At 37.2% G+C, this 20,310-nt stretch overlaps 1 protein-coding gene across 1 annotated transcript in view; it reads right to left on the bottom strand.

The window, feature by feature from the left end:
* LOC150081911 (uncharacterized) overlaps positions 1 to 20,310 on the bottom strand; it is a 370,485-nt gene that overhangs the window by 288,398 nt on the left and 61,777 nt on the right. Inside the window, 1 exon segment of the mRNA XM_090380362.1 lies at positions 3,717 to 3,968. Within this exon segment, the coding sequence (XP_090236488.1) occupies positions 3,717 to 3,968 (252 nt within the window).

Raw genomic sequence — 20,310 nt, 5'->3', positions numbered from 1 at the left:
AGTAAGGAGGAAAAATGGTACTCTTTCCAGATGAAAGAGTTCAGTTCTGCAAATTTTGGCATCTAGAAAATAGGCAGCACCTGTGGGATCTGATTGAGATGTTTGAGGTTATGAATTGATTGCTAAATGCTGATGGCAAGAGTGAGGATGCCATCAGCTAAATGCTGATGGCATCTTTACTCTTGCCCGGACAACACATGAAGAGGCGTAAATTTAAACAGAGTAAGGACAGCTACAGGATAAATATAAGAAATTTGCTTTTGGCCAGTGGTAGTTTCAATAAATTGCCACTACTAATGGTGATACAATTTTCTAAAAAGAGTGACAAATTCCTCCAATTACCATCACATTACACTCACTCACCTCAAATCTTTTCAAAGTAATAGAGAACTCCATCAACCAGCAACCCTTATGCTAACTTGAAACCCTCCACTTAATGAATGGCTTTCGATATGGATAGAATACGAATCACTCCATTAGCAATATTCTGATTATATTACTCATCCATGGAGTAAATACCATGGAACAAGTTTTGAATGATTCAAACAACTGCTCTCAAAATTTCTAAGCTATTTGTTCATACATAGCATAAATGTCTTCTATCAGCTTTCACCTGGTCTCCTTCCTCTTTTTTTTCTCTGTATAGAAGAAAAAAGGGGAAGGTCATATGCTATTAATGACTTTCTTGCACCGAGTAGAAATTCTGACCATAGTTTGGGTGATGACAGTACCCTGCATTGTGCCTCTCAGTTCAACAAACTCTACTCTGCACAAACACTTTCAACTTCTCAAATATCTGCCAAAATTCCTTAAATAATTATTAGGTTATTTTATTCTTCAGTGGAATATAGAACATTTTATTAGCTTCTCTCTTTCTGCAACCAAGTCCTACTTCTCGTAAAGCAGTCTGCTGCTCTATGCTCCGTCAACTATTTCAAATTTCTAGACAGAACCACATATCTTTACTAAGAAGAACTCTGACTCCTAATAATTCTTAGCATGGAAGAACTAAGTTTTCCTATTTCCACTCACAGTATTCTTTCCCCATGTTCACTGGAACCGAGCCATTTCCAGTTCCAGTGCACATGGGAAGAGCACTGCCCATGCTCCTGTGGAACATGCTGAAAACCGTGAGCCTGATGATTTTTAAGGATGTGCCATACGATAAGCCTCACTGTTGAAAAAGGAGGCAGATGCCTCTGAAAGCTATGGTATTTTAGCACTTTTATCATCCTGTGTTTCATCTACATTGTTTTATTGTAAATAATTCTTTGCAGTTTAAATTCATATTATATTGTTTTTATCAGTTTTTATTGGAATTTTATTTTATTTACAACATTATTTTAATAAACATAACACTATTTATAACATTGGTTGGTGTTTGTGTAATTATTATGAATATTCTTTTCTTACAAACAGCTACTGATTGAAATTTAACAAGGCACCAGACCCTGCCATGGTGGTAGTCTTAAGGCAGTTAAAAGTTGATATATAATCATATGGATGTTATTTGATAATATAAAGTTGACTACAGATGTTTTATAGCTACTGATTGTACATATTACAAATATGCTCTATTATGCAATATTGTTCCCACATCTGGGATGGTCCTCAAAAATTTCTGTTAAACTCAGAGGTGCTATCCAAAAGATAGCAGTCATGTTGATCACTCTCTCTCCACTTAATATCATATATAAGTTTAGTTTCTGCTGCATGCTTTTTTACAGATATTTCCAAAAAAACTATTCTTCCAAACTAGCATCTGTAATTCCATCACTCCACTCCAAACCAGTCTGAATACATGAAAATGTCCACTTGTCAACATAACTTCAGAGATACTTCGAACTCACTGAAGTAACTCATAATTTTCTTCATTTATCCTTTCTGCTGCTGTTTTATGGAATTTCTGAAAATTATGATCTACAAGAATTTAAACCCAATTTTAAGGAGTATCTTCTCTCTTCTCAACACCTTTAAAACATACATAGTATTAGAATAGTACAGTTCTAATTTCACATCTGGGTTCAGTACATGCACATCACTAATTATATGTAGAGGCATTTGGTAAGCTAGACGAATCATTTAGAAATAAATAGCCCTGTGATAGGCATATGACAAGGAACACTGTTGTTCCTTGTATTTACCAACAAGTACACGGCACAGCCATGGGTTCTCCGGTTAATTCGGTCACGGCAAACATAGCAATGGAGGAATTAGAGGGTCATGCATTTACAAATGTACCAGATCCCATTACCTTTTGGTGTCGCTACGTGGACAATGTGTTTGTGGTTATCCCCAGAAATTCAGGTGACCGAATCTTAGACCACCTCAATTCTCTGTTGCCTTTCATAAAATTCACCACCGAGCTAGAGTCGGACAACACCAATACCATACTTAGACACCCTTGTCCGGTGCGAGGGCACGCACTTGAAGACAACTGTCCATCATAAACTAATGTGTGCTGGCCAATTTACCAACTCCTGGTCAGCACACGTGCGCATAGCCATCTTCTTGCCACTGCACGAACCTTGCTAACTCGTGCCTGGACACACTCTAGCTCTGTAAATGAGAGGCGCACCGAAATTGCTAAAGTCAAGGTGGATCTTACGAGGTGTGGCTATCCCATCAATATCCTTGACAGGTGTGACCTACAGACACATGGCCACATAGTGATCAACAGAAACATCCAAGGTAATGACTCAGCCGCGAGTGCCTTTATCCCATACTACCCAAACCTATCACAATAGGTTTGTAGCATCTTAAAATCACATGGGATAAAATGCGTACAACTCCCATGCAGAAAATTATGATCCCTCATCTCTAAAGTAAAAACACCGATCCCCACCTTACTACAAAGCAGATTGGTCTACCACATCTCTTGCCGTGACTGCACTAGCTGCTACATCGGGGAGACTGCTCAAAAAAAGCCTTTCCGAACACAAAAGAGCAATCCGCTTAGTGGATGTGGAGCACAGCTATTGCCAAACATGTTTGGGCAACCCACCACGACACTGACCCACCCTGCAATGTTGTGATTGTGGATAAGTCCCGCCACTATCGACGACGCGCCTGGTTGGAGTCGTTGAACATCAAATGCTCCAATACCTCAGTCAACAGGAACAGTGGATGTCAAGTCCACCCCATCATCGAAACAGCAATCCTGACTATTGACAAACGCTGGCAATGTCCACATGCATCACAGCCACAGGCTTCGACATCCAACAATTAATCACACACTTCACGTACAAGATTGGCAGTACACGGCCTCATGCTCCATTCTTAACAGTTTAACTGAGGAAAGTTGACAAAACAACTGAAAGATTTTTGTTTGTATGTATCTAATCTAATATTTTGTATATTTCCTATTATTAAACTTGTCACAATCTATTTTTGTATCCGTTTTTGCTCTGTGTTACAGTAATTTTAGTTTTGATAATAATGAATCCAGAGCGCACAGGCCTCTTTAATCATAATCAAAATAAGAAATTAATATTTAAAAAGCATATATGTAAAAAGTTTTTATTTGTACAAAATTTCAAAATACATGTATAATAAACTAATTTCAAAGAGTTCCCCCCCCCTCGGGATGAAAACACTACAGGGGAGGCCAAACACATTCTGGAAACTAACTCATGAATTAGTTAAATCACCAATTACAGTTCAGCTTGGATCTGCTTACTATCATTAAAATTCTCATGACTATAAAAAGTACTTACTTGCTTATTTTCACTAAAATTCACTAGAAAAAGTGGACGGAGTGGTCTAGACCACCTAATGGCATAATGTGCATGACCTGTATTCAATAATCCAATATAACAAGTGATGTCAATTACAGTTAGTAACATAACACAAATGACCAATAAATTCTTTTTGTCCCTCCAGAATGTTTCTGCCGGCAAAAACGAGGCTGAATGTACTAGCCTGAAGAGATAGAAAAGAAGACAGGCTATTTCAATACCCACTGTTACCTATTAAATATAAAAAATTAAATATTATTTTTGTGAGAGTGCCATTTAATTTTAATAAGCATGTTACAGAGATAAAATATCACTGCAAATACTAAATAAGAAAGAAATAATGAATGAACAATAATGATTTGACAAAACAATAAAACAAATATTCAAATTTACCATCTTACTTTATGAAATTTGGAAGTATGACACCTGGTATATAAAAAAAAAAAAAAATCCATTTTGATCAACCCGTCCAATTAAATAAAAAAAAATAAAAAAAAAAACAGCAAGAGGTAAGCAAACCTGTGGTCATAATTATAAGAGAATTATTGTATTCGAGTGATAAAACTGGAGATAGGCAAATCTCTTTCTCCTATTCACAGATGGGAATCAAAGGGCAAAGTGAGCAATTAAGGCCTGTAAGCATAACTTCTGTTCCAGAGAAACTATTGGAGCCAGTGGTTAAAGAAGTTTTGAAGGAGCATATTGAAAGAAATGCAGTTACACAGAAATCACAGCACGGATTTGCTAAAGGGAGATCTTGTCTAACCAATCTGATTAACTTTTACTAATACTAATTAACATAATGATGCAGTAACAAAGGAACTGAATGTAAAAAATAATGCTGAACAAATTGGAGCAGTGCATTACTGGCAAGTTACTGCTACAGATAAAGGGATAGATGAGTGGTAGAAGACAGCATGGTAATAAGTGGCCACAGCATGCTAATAAATGGCATCTCACAGGGTTCAGTGCTGGGAACCTTAATATTTTCATTATTTATTAATGATATTGATAAAGGTATATCAAGATTGTTGCCTAAATTTGCAGATGATACAAAGTTGGCAGGGAATACCACTACAACAATGCCTAGAAAATTAAACAGGTGGCTGAGAAATAACAATTGAGAATAAACATCGAAAATGCAAGATATTGCATATGGGTGGCAATAATCCCAGAATAACATACTAACTGGTGAAATCATTAAGTGGTGGAGAATGAAAAGGACCTAGGGACAATTGTAAAGTCTGTTGTTGTTATTTGGTTTTTAGGAGCATTAGCAACTAAGGCATATTGCTCCGGGGATATGCGGTGGTCATTCCCTGACCTTTCTGCATCCTCCGTATTCGGTGGCTCACGGGCTCGAATGCCGGTCTAATTAAGAAGCGTGTGCTACGCACTGCTGTTCCTGCCCACCTGGCTATGGAGGCACCTTGTAAAGTCTGACAAAGTTCCCTGAGCAGTGCAAGTCAAGCCAATAGGTCAACTCATGGTGTTCATTCAATGATATACAGAAATTTTGCCAGCTAGGACAAGGAGGGAGGTGATCATCTCATTGTATGAGGCAATTCTTCAGCTGCAACTTGAGTACTACATATAGGTTTGAAGTCTCATTTCTGGAAGAGTGTAGATATGTTGGAAGAAAACAGAGAAGAGAAATAAAATTAGTAAGGGGAACAAAAGGGTACTCTTACCAAGAAGTGCTTCAATTCTGTAAATTGCATGCAGTATATGGAAATTAGTTACTTGCAAGAAACTTCACTGTACTATTAAAGGCCAAAATGGATCAGCCTTAAACACTGAAGTGTTTAAGGCCAATTGTTTCCATTGTCAGGAAGTGATCACGCAATTGTCAGCTGGAAGATGAAGAAAGATGTTGCAGTAGTTAAAGGCTCGAGTTTTAACTTCAGAAGAGGGGACTTTGACAGTTTGAGGAGCTATATGGCATTCGTGAACTGACCGAGGGATGGCAAATACATTTGAATTATGGAATACCTTTAAATAAAAAAAAAAAAATCGCAGAAGCCATGAACACATAAATACCTTTAAGAAAATATTGCAGGAGGAGAATGCCAAAATGAATGACTGCAGTGCCAGCTGGTCAAACGGAACAGAAAAAGATAGCATGGGACAGTTACAGAGTGATGAAAAGTACCGAAGTCTATGACAGGTACAAGTTGATCTGTAATAATACCACAAATAAGATCAGTGAGGCCAAGGCTGCATATGAGAAAGCACTGGCTAAGAGATCAAAGAATGGGGACAAGGTTTGGATCCTTGTGCACAGGGTGTGGGAAAGTCTTAGACAACCTAGCTGATTTTGAAGATAAATTGAACAGGTACTTGGCATCTGTCTTTACTGATGAAAGACCATGCTGAGAAGAGGGTGTGCAAGTGAGGCTGAGACATATGAAATTATCGATGTCATAATTACAGATGATTGTTCATTAGAAAAACTTTTGAGCATAAAGGCAAGTAAGGCTCCCGGAGTTGATGGCATATACCCTGTGGTTTTGAGAGAGTACGAGTTTATTGAACCATTGAGGTTAATTATGAGGGCATCTTTGGACTCAGGGGAGATTACTTTTGATTGGAGAAGTGCTAATCTATTGCCAATACATAAAAGCAGTTCTCAGAATGAAGTTGGTACTGGTTAGTCAGACTTCAGTTGTAGGAAAAATCTTGGAGGCAGTGATTAAGAGTGCAATCCAGGGACATTTAGATGGATATGGCATTCTGAAGGTCACACAATATGATTTTGTAATGGGTAAATCATGCTGAATTAACTTAGTAGGCTATTTTGACACAGTTACTCATGAGCTGGATTTAGGGAATAATTTTGACAGTTTATTTGGATTTTAGCAAAGCATTTGACTCGGTCCTTCATGAGAGGTTACTGTATAAGCTTGAATAGGTTGAGATTACTGGTAAGAATCTAAGATGGATTGTTGGGTGGCTGCAGGGCAGAAGGCAGAGAGTTGTGATTAACAGATATCGATATCTTTCAGACTGGTGTAAAGTCAGGAGTGGGGTCCCTCAAGGATTGGTTCTTGGACCACTGTTGTTTCTCATTTTCATAAATGACATTAAAAGGGATAGAAGGCGTGATGTAAAAATTTGCTGATGACGTAAAGATTTGCAGAGTCATTAATGATCAGCCAAGCAGCGCTCCTTCAGAACAACTTTAACAGACTTCAAAGGTGATCAGAGAAGTGTCAGCCATGTTTTAGTGCTGCTATATGCAAGGTTTTACACTTGAGGAATAGCCACCCACGAAAAAAATTATACACTTGGTGGGGTTGAATTAAAAACAGTGAAGGAGGAAAGGGATCTGGGAGTACAATATGCGCAGATAAAGTTTTCTGAACAGTATAAACAAGCACCCAGGAAAGCCCATGGTGTCCTTTCAATGATTTATTGAACACTATCCTATAAGGATAGGGAAGTCATAATACCACTGCATCTGTATAAGGCAATTGTTGTCGTTGTGGTTTTTAGGAGCATTAGCAACTAAGGCCATAGTGCTCTGGGGATATGCGGTGGTCATTCCCTGACCTTTCCACATTCTCCGTATTTGGTGGTCACGGGCTCGAACCCCGGTCTAATCAAGAAGCGTGTGCTATGCACTGCTGCTCCTGCCCACCTGGCTACAGAGGCGCCATAAGGCAATTGTAAGGCCACATTTGGAATACTGTGTTCAAGTGTGGAGAACTCATCAATCTGAAAAAAAGACATCAAGCTTCTTGAAAGGTCCAAAACAGACTACTCGAATGGTGCAATCAACAGAAGGACAAATGTATGAGAAAAGACTGATTACGTGGGCTACACAGCTTGGCAACCAGGCACCCAAGAGGTGACCTGATTGAGGTTTATAAGGCCCTGAGGGAGATTAGTAAAATGAATGAAGATGGAATTATCACTGTTCTAAAAAATTCCTGAATTAGGGGTCATAAATTCAAATTACAGGGTTGATGTTTAGATTATTCCAAATTAAAAAAAAAAAAAAAAAAACCCAACCAGAAATCATAAAATTCAGGTTATAAATAGAATAGGTATAAACAGATGTTTTGCAAGTCGTAAATAAGTGACAAAAAAAGGGTGTTATAAGTCCTCATTGAGATATTAGTGAACCTGTTATCTTGTACCCCCCCGCTGTCTTCACACCTGCTGCTCAAAAAAAAACAAACCAAATGTTTAATTTTTAGTGGATCATGTCGATTGTTTTCTTCCATTGCACCGCAAAAGGACAAATTTTGTTTCGTTATTATGTTAGGGATGTCGGGAATTTTTTTTTTATAGTAACTTTTTTTTTTTTTTTTTTTTTTGAAATCACGAAAATGATGGGCAAATGCAAGAGTTGTGATTTCAATTACACAAAAACTTGAAATTATTCAAAAGTTTGTAAACAGTGCATCCCTTAAATCTCTAATGAACCATTATAATGTTGGTGACCAAGCCACACAAGACATTGTAAAAAATAAAGGGAAGCTATTAGATTTAAAATCAATATCTTAAAAAATAAAGGGAAGCTACTAGATTTAAAATCGACATCGTAAAAAATAAATGGAAGCATCGTATTGGACAGGCGAGTAGTGCATAGTAAGTTTTTCGTTTTTTTTTATCTATTGCCATACTTTTTACTTAGGTTCATCATCATCATCAGCCATTTTCAATCCACTGCAGGATGAAGGCCACTCCAGCAACTTTCCAGTTCCTTCTGTTTTGAGCATTTACTACTCAAAAACTCATGAATTTCATCTATCCATCTCCGCCTTTGTCTTCCAGCTTTTCTTCTAGCTCCTCTTGGGTACCATTCTGTTATTTTCTTAGTCCATCTGTCATCATGTCTTCGAGCTATGTGTCCTGCCCAAGACCATTTTAGTTCTTTAGTTTTGATAAGAATGTCCTTTACTTGAGTTTGCTGCCTAATCCATGTGTTTCTCTTCTTATCTAACAGTCTGATTCCCAATATAATTCGTTCCATTCTTCGCTGTGTAGTTCTTAGCTTCTCTTCCATTCTTTTGGCGAGTGTCCAAGTTTCACTTACATAAGACATGATGGGTAGTATACACTGGTTCATTATTTTACGTTTCAGACAAACTGGGATATTGCTCTTCAGTATGTGACTATATTTCCTGAATGCTATCCATCCAAAATTTATTCTTCTCTTGACTTCCAGCCATTTATCATTATTACAGCTAATAACTTGTCCCAGATAAGGATATGACTCCACCTTTTCAATTACTGCTCCTTCAATCATTATTTCCCCTTCCGTGGTATACTTGTTCATCATTACTTTTGTTTTAGCCATATTCATCTTTAGTCCAAAATCCTTACTAACTGTGCATAACTGATTAACTGATTAAGAATTTTCTTCTAATTCTTTGGGATCGTGGCTTATGATCACAATGTCATCTGCAAATCGTAAATGGTTTAGGTAAAGAGGGCACTGAATCTCTTTAAAAGTTACAGCTGTCACTTACAGGCTCCGCAAAAACGATAAGTGTTTGCCTTTTATTTACATGATTGTTATTTTATATTGTACTTAATACGTAGTCATATAGTTATAGTTACGCTGGTTATTTTTTATTTTTAATTTAGATAGAGTTTTTGTGGATTTTACTTATGATAGGTAAAACCGTTATTTCGTTCCATTTTTTGTAGCCATTGTTTTTGGATATAGTGGTAGGGAATTCAAATTTTTTAATTGAGGTAGCTAGGTAGCTCTAACGCATAATTATATAGTAATACGCTTCACTGTTTCTATTTAATAGTTTCTATTCAAATACTATTGATATTTAATTTATTGATTTATTAATTTAAACTACCATGCCCCAGACTAGAGCAGCAAAGCAACGGGCACAAAGTGGCAGGAGTGCTGTGACTCGGGGGAGAACTGAGGGGGGCAATTCTCCAACGCATCACAGCCTAAAAAAATGTGCAACTTGTGAAATGTTTGCCGAACTCTCTGGAACGGAACATGATATTGCCATGGGGGATGTCTTTGTGTGTGCGCGATGTAAGGAGTGTAAGGAAATCAGGCGACAACTCAGCGTTGTTATGGGCCTATATGAGAGTTTGAAGGAAAGGGTGGATGCCCTCGAAAGATCTAAATTGAGGGGCCCATCAGGCTCTAAGCTGCCCACATCAACGGCAGAGCTTGCACTTGGTCATCACGCAACACAGCGGCAACCCCTAAGGGAGAATGCGCTGGTCCCACAGGAACTAGTAGTTGTTGGTGACTCTATTGTCAGGGAAACGGGGAACACCCTTTGTAAAAAGGATAGGTGGAACAGGACCATGGGTATGTCAGGGTATGTCTGCCAGGGGCACAGGTTGATGACGTTGTAGAGCAGATATCATCTTTCAAGGGCACAAAAGGTGATATAGTTGTACACATTGGCACTAATGATATTAAGAGTAGGAGACCGGCGGAATTACTCAACAAGTACAGGTCACTGTCGAAAAAAAGCCGTGAAATAGGGTTGAATTTGAAAGTGTCTGCAATTCTGCCCAGACACGATAGGGGGGAGTACATGATGAGAGCCTTGTCGATCAATTCGGCCCTGGAAAGATTGTGCAAGGCTCAAGGGGTAGAATTTTTTTCAGCCTGGACTGTACTTGTTAACAGGAGAGATTACTTCTACAGGGTTGGGATACACTTAAATAGAAAGGGTGCAAGAATATTTGCTGATGCTATCGAGGCAGTGTTAGGTGGGTCGGAAAACTGCTAGTTTGGGGGGATACAAAGACTAATAGTTTAACATTAACCGCAGGCAGAGGTGAAGGTGATTCTTGCACAACTTCTATTAGAATAAGAAGCGACCTGGAGCGAGGGGTGTTGGGGGTTTCAGGGACGGATGGCAGTCATCATGGAATAGTTGGGTATATGGGATGTGTTAGGGTAACAAGGAATAGGCATAGGAGCATGTATACCAATGCTAGAAGTATAGTAAATAAATTTGATGAATTTGAAGTGTTGGTCAAGACATCAAAGGCGGATATTGTTGGGATAGCAGAGACGTGGTGTCACAAAGATATAAGGAATGCAAAACTGGAATTTGGGGAGTACAATGTGTACAGAAAGGATAGACAGGACAGAAAGGGAGGGGGGTGTTATGCTGTTAATTAAGAAAAACATAAAATCAAAGGAAGTGCACCCAGTTAATATAGATGAACAGTGCTCTGTTGAGTCAGTTTGGTGTGAGATAAGCACTGCGAAAGGAAAAATAAGAGTAGGAGTGTGTTATAGGCCTAATGACTTGAATGAGTACAATGAACAATTGTACAGAGAAATAGAGTGGGCCAGTAAATCAGAATGTCTTATAATGGGGAATTTTAACTTCCCAGATATTGACTGGAACTTGTGGGTTGGTCACTCACACACTAGTCAGACTTTTGTGGATTTATTGGATGATTGTTTTCTGCAGCAGCATGTCGAGAGGCAACCAGAGAAAGTAACACTCTTGATCTGGTTATCAGCAGTGATCATTCGTGTATTAAGAATTTGCAGATAAAGGAACCACTAGGTGGCAGTGATCACAGTGTGCTGAAGTGGGATTTACTCAAAGAGGTAACTACCGTCAGGGGTAAAGGAAAGGGTTTTTGCTTCCGTAAAGGGGAGTACACTGGCCTCAGATATGAAGTTTTCTGAGCAGTGCAGACAGGCTGCTAGGGCGGGTCATGGGGTTTTGTCAATGATATATAGGAATTTTGCTAGCAGGGAAAAGGAGGTGATTGTCCCTCTGTATAAGGCAATGGTCAGGCCACGTCTTGAGTACTGCGTACAGGTCTGGAGGCCTCATTTTAGGAAGGATGTAGATTTGCTTGAGCGTGTACAGAGAAGAGCAACACGATTGGTGAGGGGAATGAAGGGATTCTCTTACCAAGAGAGGCTTAAGTTCTGCAAACTGCAGTGGCTGGAGACTAGGCACCTGCGCGGTGATCTGGTTGAGGTCTATAAGGCCTTGAATGGGTTGAGCACGCTGAATTCTGATGGGATCCTTCCACTTGTTCAGATTACCAACCTACGGGGACATAAGTTCAAATTAAGAAAGGACAGATGTAGAATAGATGTGCGGAAATTTGCCTTTAGCCAGCGGGTGGTTAATTGCTGGAACAAACTTCCATCTGTCGTTGTGGAAGTTGATAGGTTGAATAAATTTAAGGAGGAACTGGACAGGCATTTGGAGGGAATGGTGTGATTTTTTTTTGGCTGATGCTGCATAAGCTCCTACACTTGCTTTCTTGCATCATGTGCCACTACTACTACTACTATTCTCCGTTCACATTGACTCCTTTCTGCGACCAGTCTAATCTTCTGAAAGCTTCCTCAAGGGCAGCAGTAAACAGCTTCGGAGATATTGTGTCTCCTTGTCGAACTCCTTTCTCGATTTTAAATTTGCTACTGTCTTTGTCTAGTCTAATAAAGGATGTAGCACTCTCATATATTTTCTTCAAAATCATAACATATGGAGTATCTATGCTTTTTCTTTCCAGTGCCCGAAACATTGCCTTATGCTGTATGGAGTCAAATGTCTTTTCATAATCCACAAATGCCAGGCATAATGGTGTTTTATATTCATTTGCTTTCTCCATTAGCTGTGATATTACGTGAATGTGATCCATAGTTGAGAATCCTGTCCTAAAGCCAGCTTGCTCTTTCGGTTGATTCTCATCAAGTATTCTTTCTAATCTGTTAGTAATGACCCTTGTGAACAACTTGTAGATATGGGATAACAAGCTAATTGGTCTATAATTTCCAATTTCTGATTTATCTCCTTTCTTATGCAGCAAAACTATGATTGCATTATTCCACTGCTTAGGCATAACACCTTTTCTAATGCACTTTGTGAAGAGCCTTGCCAGTTTTTGTGTTATGTCTCTTCCTCCCAATTTTAACAACTCTACAGTAACTTCATCTTCCCCCGGGGCTTTCCGATTCTTCATTTTCTTCAATGCATGTTCTACCTCATCAGGAAGAATATCAGGTATGTCATATGTGTTGCTACTTTGCAATCCATCTTCCCCACTGCTGGTATCATTCCGTCGCTCCTTGTATAATTCTCTATAGTAGTCTTTTGCTATTTGAATTATACCTTCTACCATCGCTATTCTTTAGTTTCAGTATCATTTGTCTTTCTGTATTACTGCTCATGGCTGCTGATTTAAATCCTTTGTTTTCCCTTAATGCTTGTTCTACTTTTCTTGTGTTAAATCTTCTTATGTCCTCTCTGAGTCTCTTTCTAATGGCTTTGCATAACTCAGTATACTCGATTTTCTCCCTGTCAGTGTTTTTCTTGCTCTTCATTTGTCATATTTGGTTCATCATGACAAGTGTTTCTTGACTAATTTTTTCTTCTTTGGATTTCTGTTTCCGTATAGGTTTCTTGGGCTTTATCACTTTCAGAAAGTTGTAATATTCCTCATCGATATCTTGGTCCTGAGCAGTCTGCAGAAGCTCAAACTTGTTCTTAAGTTCCAGTACATACTGCTTTTTCTCCTCCTCCTGTTATTTCAAAGACCTTTGTATTATTTACTCGAGTCAGTTTTTTCCTTTCCTACATCTATATCAAGTGTACATCTTACCATTCTGTGATCACTTCCAACATTTACCTTATTCAGGATGGTAACATCATTCACAATATATCTTCTGTTAGTGAGGATGAAGTCGATTTCATTAGTTGTTAATCCATTTGGACTCTTCCATGTCCACTTTCTGTTCACCCTTTTCTTGAAAAAAGTGTTCGTTACTGACATTCCTTGAGATTCTGCAAATTCCACAAGTCTTTCACCTCTTTTATTTCTTTCACCAATTCCAAACTTTCCTATAGTTCCTCTTTCTCCACTGTTTTGCCTTTTTCCAACCTTAGCATTGAAGTCCCCCATAATAATAGTGTAGTGGGTTTTCTGCTCATCTAGAAGACACAATTTCAGTGTACATTTCTTCAACCTCTTCATCATCATGGCTCGATGTTGGTGCATAAATCATTATAATCTTTAGCTTGTACCTCTTAGAAATCTTGAGTATTAGTCTTGACACCCTTGGTGATGTACTTTTGAATTCCAAAATGTTATTTTTAAAATCTTTATGGACCAGAAACCCAACTCCACCTTCACTCCTTTCACTGTTTCCATTGGTGTACAGCAGATTTCCACTTAATAAACTTACAAGTGATTCATTTCTTCTTCTTGTTTCAGCCAAACCGATGATATTCCAATTCCCATTTTCTAATTCCTTTTCCAGCTCTAATATCCTGTCTTCACCGATGAGTGATCGCACATTATGACAGGCCAAGTTCAATTTCCGTGCATGGCAGCCTAGTCGTACCTCTCGCTGCCGTAAGAGGGAGAGTGAAAGCTGCTGGGGACTGAAGGCCATTTGTATTGTTGTGCTCTCATTGCTGGAGGGTTTGGTCCTTTCCTCTTCACGCTGACCAGGCGTCTTGAAGAGAACCACTCTACACGTTCATTGCCATCTAAGTGACGTAACAGGGCTTACCATCGAGAAGGTGTGCATGAGTGGATTTTAGGGAGGCAGGCCAACCGGACTTCTCCTAAATCTTCTGTAATAGAGAGATATTGGATCCATCAGTGTTTTAGGCTGAGTGTCTGATAACACACAGGATACCTGTTCCCCTCTACGCCCTTACTTAGGTTGCTGAACCTTTTTCAATACAGTAAGTCCCCGACTTATGTAGCTTCGGACTTACGTTATTTATATATATATATATATATTTTTTTATATGACTGAAGATTTCAGTGAAGGGGACACACATTTCACCATAATAATGAAAAAGCCCACAGAATTCCAGCTATTGGTATTATTGCAAATGCAATAAGATCGAGTTTGCTACCCGTTTATAATTAGATGTACTAACAGCCCAGTAACCTGGAAAGTGCAAATTGTTTGTTTTATGGCAGTGACCTCCAGAAATGTGCTATAGTAAAATGTGAGCTCGCGTGAAGTGATAATAGTGAGTTTTCACCTTAACCCTGTGAAGTTCTTTTCAGAAAATTTAATTTTGACCATTATCATGGTGCCGACTAAGAGAATAAGTGACAGCAGTACTACTAAATATATCAAGGAAAGGAAAGCAATTGAGTTGGATCAGAAAATTAAAATAATAAGGATGTATGAAAATGGCCAAACATTAACAAGTATTGTGTGGATTTCGGATTTGTCAGTGGCAACGGTGAACACAATAATAAAGGACAAAGACAGAATACAATAAGGGGCGAAGGGATCCGCACCAATGAAGTCAATTATAATAACCAAAGCTACGAAACACATAGATTTTACTGTACAATAAAATGCATTTTTTCTTCCTTTTATATGTTTTCTTTTCTTATGCGCCACTCCAGCTACTTCACCGCTGTCCCCAGCTAAAGTTTTTAATTAAACTAATTAAAAATATATAACTATTTTTCTCCATTCTTCTGAGGATATGTGATTTTTGTAATTTTGACATATCAGGGATATATAGTAGCAATATTTTATTAGTCATTCCTGAGGTACAGCAAGACTCTACCTGCATAAGAAGTCCTGGAAAGTATCCCTTACGTATGTCGGGGATTTACTGAATTTTTGGATTAACCGGGAAATCGATTATCCGGGAATATTTTTTTACCATCTATCCCCGAAAATCGAGGGTCTACTGTATTGGAATGGTTTATGGACCCGGGAAACTGAAATACCCAGCATCCATAATGGAATGCATATAAGTAGATTAGAGTAAGAGTGGGGAATGCTGACCTGTCAGATGTAGTTACAATGGAAAAATTAAATAAGTGCCTGAAAAATAAAAACAGATTATATAAAATAAAATACAATACTATAAATAGTACTTAATGCTATAGATCCTAAGTTTTAAGTTAGGATCTAGAGCATTAAGTACTATTTATAGTATTTTATTTGTAAAAGAATGAGAAGTTTACCTCAATATTATATGTAGAACACTTCCGTATGATACTCTCCAGAAATTAAAACTAAAACAATTAAAAAATCAAAAATCTTACATTACGGTAATAAATAATTAACAATAATTAAAAATCAAATTAACACGATTAAAAATCAATTTAACGTAAATAAAATTAAGTCAAAAATTAATTTAACGAAAAAAATTGCAAAACTGATTTTCCTTCCTGAAGCTGACAAATGCTTTTCGAACGTATGTCGTGATCGCAGGAATGAAAATTACCGAATAGGGGTGAGCATGGAACTTAAATAGAGATATTAGTCTTCGTGCATGCGTGTAAAGGACCACGAGTCGAAGATTAGATATGGCCGGTGAACATTAACAGAAATCTCATGTAATTTAATTAATTTCAACAGGTTCTGCAATTAAGTCTCATATAATTACGTTGGACACTTAGTATTTTGGCCTCATTAAATAAAAATAAGTATGGTTTTCATTAACGGCATGAAAGGATAATTCTGAAGCTGCTGAACAAGAAGCACGAACTGAGGCCGCCCGTTGTTTGTTTGTTACTTGGTTTTTAGGAGCATTAGCAACTAAGGCCATATTGCTCCGGGAATATGCGGTGGTAATTCCCTGACCTTTCCGCATCCTCCGTATTTGGTGGTGATGGGCTCGAACCCCGGTCTAATCAAGAAGCATGTGCTACACACTGCTGCTCCTTCCCACCTGGCTAGCCGCATGTTGATTAACACGAAAATTCAGAGGAAACTATGTAGAACCCCGATAAAACAAGCTGCAATCACCGCAAGAAATGTTGTATACTAGAAATGTATACTATAATGTTGTAGTAGTAGTGGTTGTTATTTGGTTTTTAGGAGCATTAGCAACTAAGGCCATATTGCTCCGGGATATGCGGTGGTCATTTCCTGACCTTTCCGCATCCTCCGTGTTTGGTGGTGACGGGCTCGATGTAGTAGTAATGTTGTCATTTATTTGTGTTGAAAATGCAGAAAGGACTGAGTGATTGTTCAATATATCATTCTTCTCTCTCTCTCTCTCTCTCTCTCTCTCTCTCTCAGAGTAACTTGGAAAATTTTTTTTGGCCAGTGCAGCATAAGCTTCAGGCTTCCTTGCACCATATGGCTAATAATAATGATAATAAAAATAGTGTGTAATTTCCGTATTGGCCTGGCTACAATTTTAAATTCAGTATCTTTAAAGAATCTGTTAAGTTGTTTGTGCCACTGTTTCAACATATGGGACAGAAATAAAGTATTTTTTGATATTACTATTGTTGGGTGGTGTATTTTTTTGTATTCTATCCTTAGCTTGTACTCTAATTCTGTCTATTGTAGCAAATGGGTAACCTCTGCCGGTTAATATTTGATTTCTGAGCCCAAAGCAGATTCCGTCATTGAATATTTATTAAGCATTGAGAAATTGATTAAAGATAATCGATCTTTTGTAGGTGAACAGGTGATAGCTGTTATAATGCAGAAGCATACTGGTGTTTGTAGGTTTACAATAGATGTTAAATTGGATTTTATTAGCATCCCAAGTACCCATTCACCTACAAAAAATAGATTATCTTTAATCAATTTCTCAATGCTTATAAATATTCAACGACGGAATCTGCTTTGTGCTCAGAAATACAAATATTAAGATTCTTAAACAGGGGTTACCCACTTGCTACAATAGACAGAATTAGGGTACAAGTAAGGATAAAATACCAAAAAATACACCAACCAACAATAGTAATATCAAAAAATACTTTATTTCTGTCCCATATGTTGAACAGTGGCACAAACAGCTTAAGAATCTTTAAAGATACCGAATTTAAAATTGTAGCCAGGCCAATACGGAAATTACACACTATACTGAACAATCACTCATCCTTTCTGCATTCGCAACACAAATAAATGACCTAGTATACAACATTTCTTGTGGTGATTGCAACTTGTCTTATCAGGGTACTATGCAGTTTCCTCTAAATTTTCGTGTTACCACACGGCCTCAGTTCGTGCTTCTCGTTTAGCAGCATCAGAATTAGCCTTTCATGCTGTTAATGAAAAACATACTTTTTTATTTGATGAGATCAAAATACTTAGTATCCAACGTAATTATAAGAGACTATTATTTGCAGAAACTGTCAAAATTAAATTACACGAAAATTCTGTTAATGTTCGCCGACCGTATCTAATCTCAGACTCGTGATCCTTTAAGCACATGCGCAAAGACTAATATCCCTATTTAAGTTCCATGTGATTACGATATACAGCCGAAAAGCATTGTTAGCTTCAGGAAGGAAAATCAGTTTTGCAATTTTTTTCATTAAATTAATTTTTGACTTAATTTTATTTGCATTAAATTTATTTTTAATTGTGTTCATCTCATTTTTAACTATTGTTAATTATTTATTACCGTAATGTAAGATTTTTGATTTTTTTAATTGTTTTCGTTTTAATTTCTGGAGAGTATCATAGGGAAGTGTTCTATGTATCATATTGAGGTAAACTTCTCTTATTCTTTTACAAATATTGATATCAACATAGAACATATAGAGCAGTGCTTCTCAAACTTTTTTGAATCACCACTCCCCCTTGGTTGGATTATCTTGGTTGGTGTTTAAAAAAAAAAAGGTTTTTTTTAGGGGGTGGTAAAAAAAAAAAACCAGGGCTTTTTTTTAGCCCACCAATATAAAGTGAAGCTAAATAACTGAAATGAATATTTGTCTGTTTGCCTCCAAAAACGTAAATGCAGCCCTGCATGTATGTGTGTGAATTATAAATAAAACTATTTACTGCACTTTATTCCTTTCTCATAAAAAATTACAACCACATAAATAAAGTCAGTTATAGTCACTTAAATTAAGTCAAAAATTAAAGCTAATTACATAAATAAGTCATGATATTAATGGAAATAGTTAATTATATTTTAATATTTAATGCGATGGATGAGTTTGGTGGAAATTTATTAGCTTATAAATATTAGGTTTAATAACTGTAAGTAGAAGTCGTAAATCGCCACGTTTAACAACATCCAGACAATTTCTTTGTTTTGTCAGCAATTGGGATACAGCACTGAAACCGGTTTCGACTAGGATATGATGTTGGAAAAGAAATAAGTAATTTTTTTACAATTCCCCACAATGCGGGATAATGGTCAGGGATTTTCTTTTGTAACAAAAATTCCTGATATGAATTTTGAAATTTTGGCTTCAGTTCAACTTCAGTTCAATTTTGTAACTCAATCAATTCTTCTACAAAACGTTCACCATCGTCATTATTTAAAAAAGGATTTATAACCCAATCTGGAATTTTCAAATTAAGGAGATCTTCGAACCTTTCCTGCATATCTCTGTGCAACATTTCTAGATGATTACAAAAAGTTAGTACAATTTCATCAGCTATTTTTTCATTTTTCTCTATTTCCAACAGATTTGGAAATTGATACAATTCACGTTGTCCTAAAAGCTTTAATTTTGAAATAAATGCTGAAATTTGAGTATTTCCCCTTAATAAGAGTTATCTTGTCCTTGTAAGTTCATTGAGTTGAATCTAGTAAATAAATCTGCAAGATAAGCAATTTTCATTTTCTTGAGGTCATTACTAAGGTCGTTGTTCCTATCTTCAAAAACACTCGACAACAGTATCAAAGAGTTGATAAAATCTGTTGAGACAGTTCCCTTTTGACAGCCACCGAGTGAAGTAGAAATCGTTCAACATCTTCATTGTTTTGATCATAAAACTTTTGAAATAAACGATCATTCAAAGAATGTGCTTCAATTTTGTTTATAGCAGTAATAATAGTTTGTAGAGAATTGTGCAGTTGATCACCAAGTTTTTTTTGCAACTAAATGCTGACGGTGAATGACACAATGAACAGTAATAATATTTGGCACAGCATTTTTTAAATAAGCCATAAAACCCTTGTAATGGCCAATCATTGATGGTACTCCATCTGCCCCCCCTGTCACCACCTTTCATGCCTAATGCCCCCAGGGGGCGATATCGCCCACTTTGAGAAGCACTGATATGGAGCATCATGGCTCTGGTTCATACTATAGTATTTTATTATCTTTTATCTGCTTTATATATATATATATATATATAAAGCAGACATAGGTATGAAGAAGCTTTTGTGTTTATTACTACTGAATCTATGAATCTACGAGAAGTGAATTGGATAAGAAACATAGTGATATATGATAGGATGAAGTGACCAAGTACGATATGAAAAAGAAACAAATAGTTGGCAAAATAAGACTACATTGCAGTGTTTTTCACAATTTCAGTGTCTTTGTCAGAGGTCATTCACTGAAATTATGAGAAAGATTAATGTTCATGCTTCTGTTTCTGACATGTTCTGTATGCTATGGTACACACATGCAATAGACATGTGTTAAGAATGAAATTTGAAATTTTGTGGCAAGAATTAGGCCTAATAAATTGTACCAATAAACGTAATTATAATTATTAGTAGGGCATACAGAAGCAAGCAAGCAAGCAAAAAGAATTGAAAAACTGAAGTAATGATATCGAAAAGTAGGAATAGGCAAGAAGGGAACTTACTGTTACCTTGCAAGACTGAAAATGGCCAAGATGGCGGTGTGCCTGTATATTTCTGTATAGGTTCACTAGCAGTTCCTAGCATTA

The sequence above is a fragment of the Mastigoproctus giganteus genome, chromosome 8, assembly GCF_048544385.1.
Source record: "Mastigoproctus giganteus isolate SK-2022 chromosome 8, ASM4854438v1, whole genome shotgun sequence".
Taxonomy (NCBI): Eukaryota; Metazoa; Arthropoda; class Arachnida; order Uropygi; family Thelyphonidae; genus Mastigoproctus; species Mastigoproctus giganteus.
This window is presented reverse-complemented; position numbering and strand designations above follow the sequence as displayed.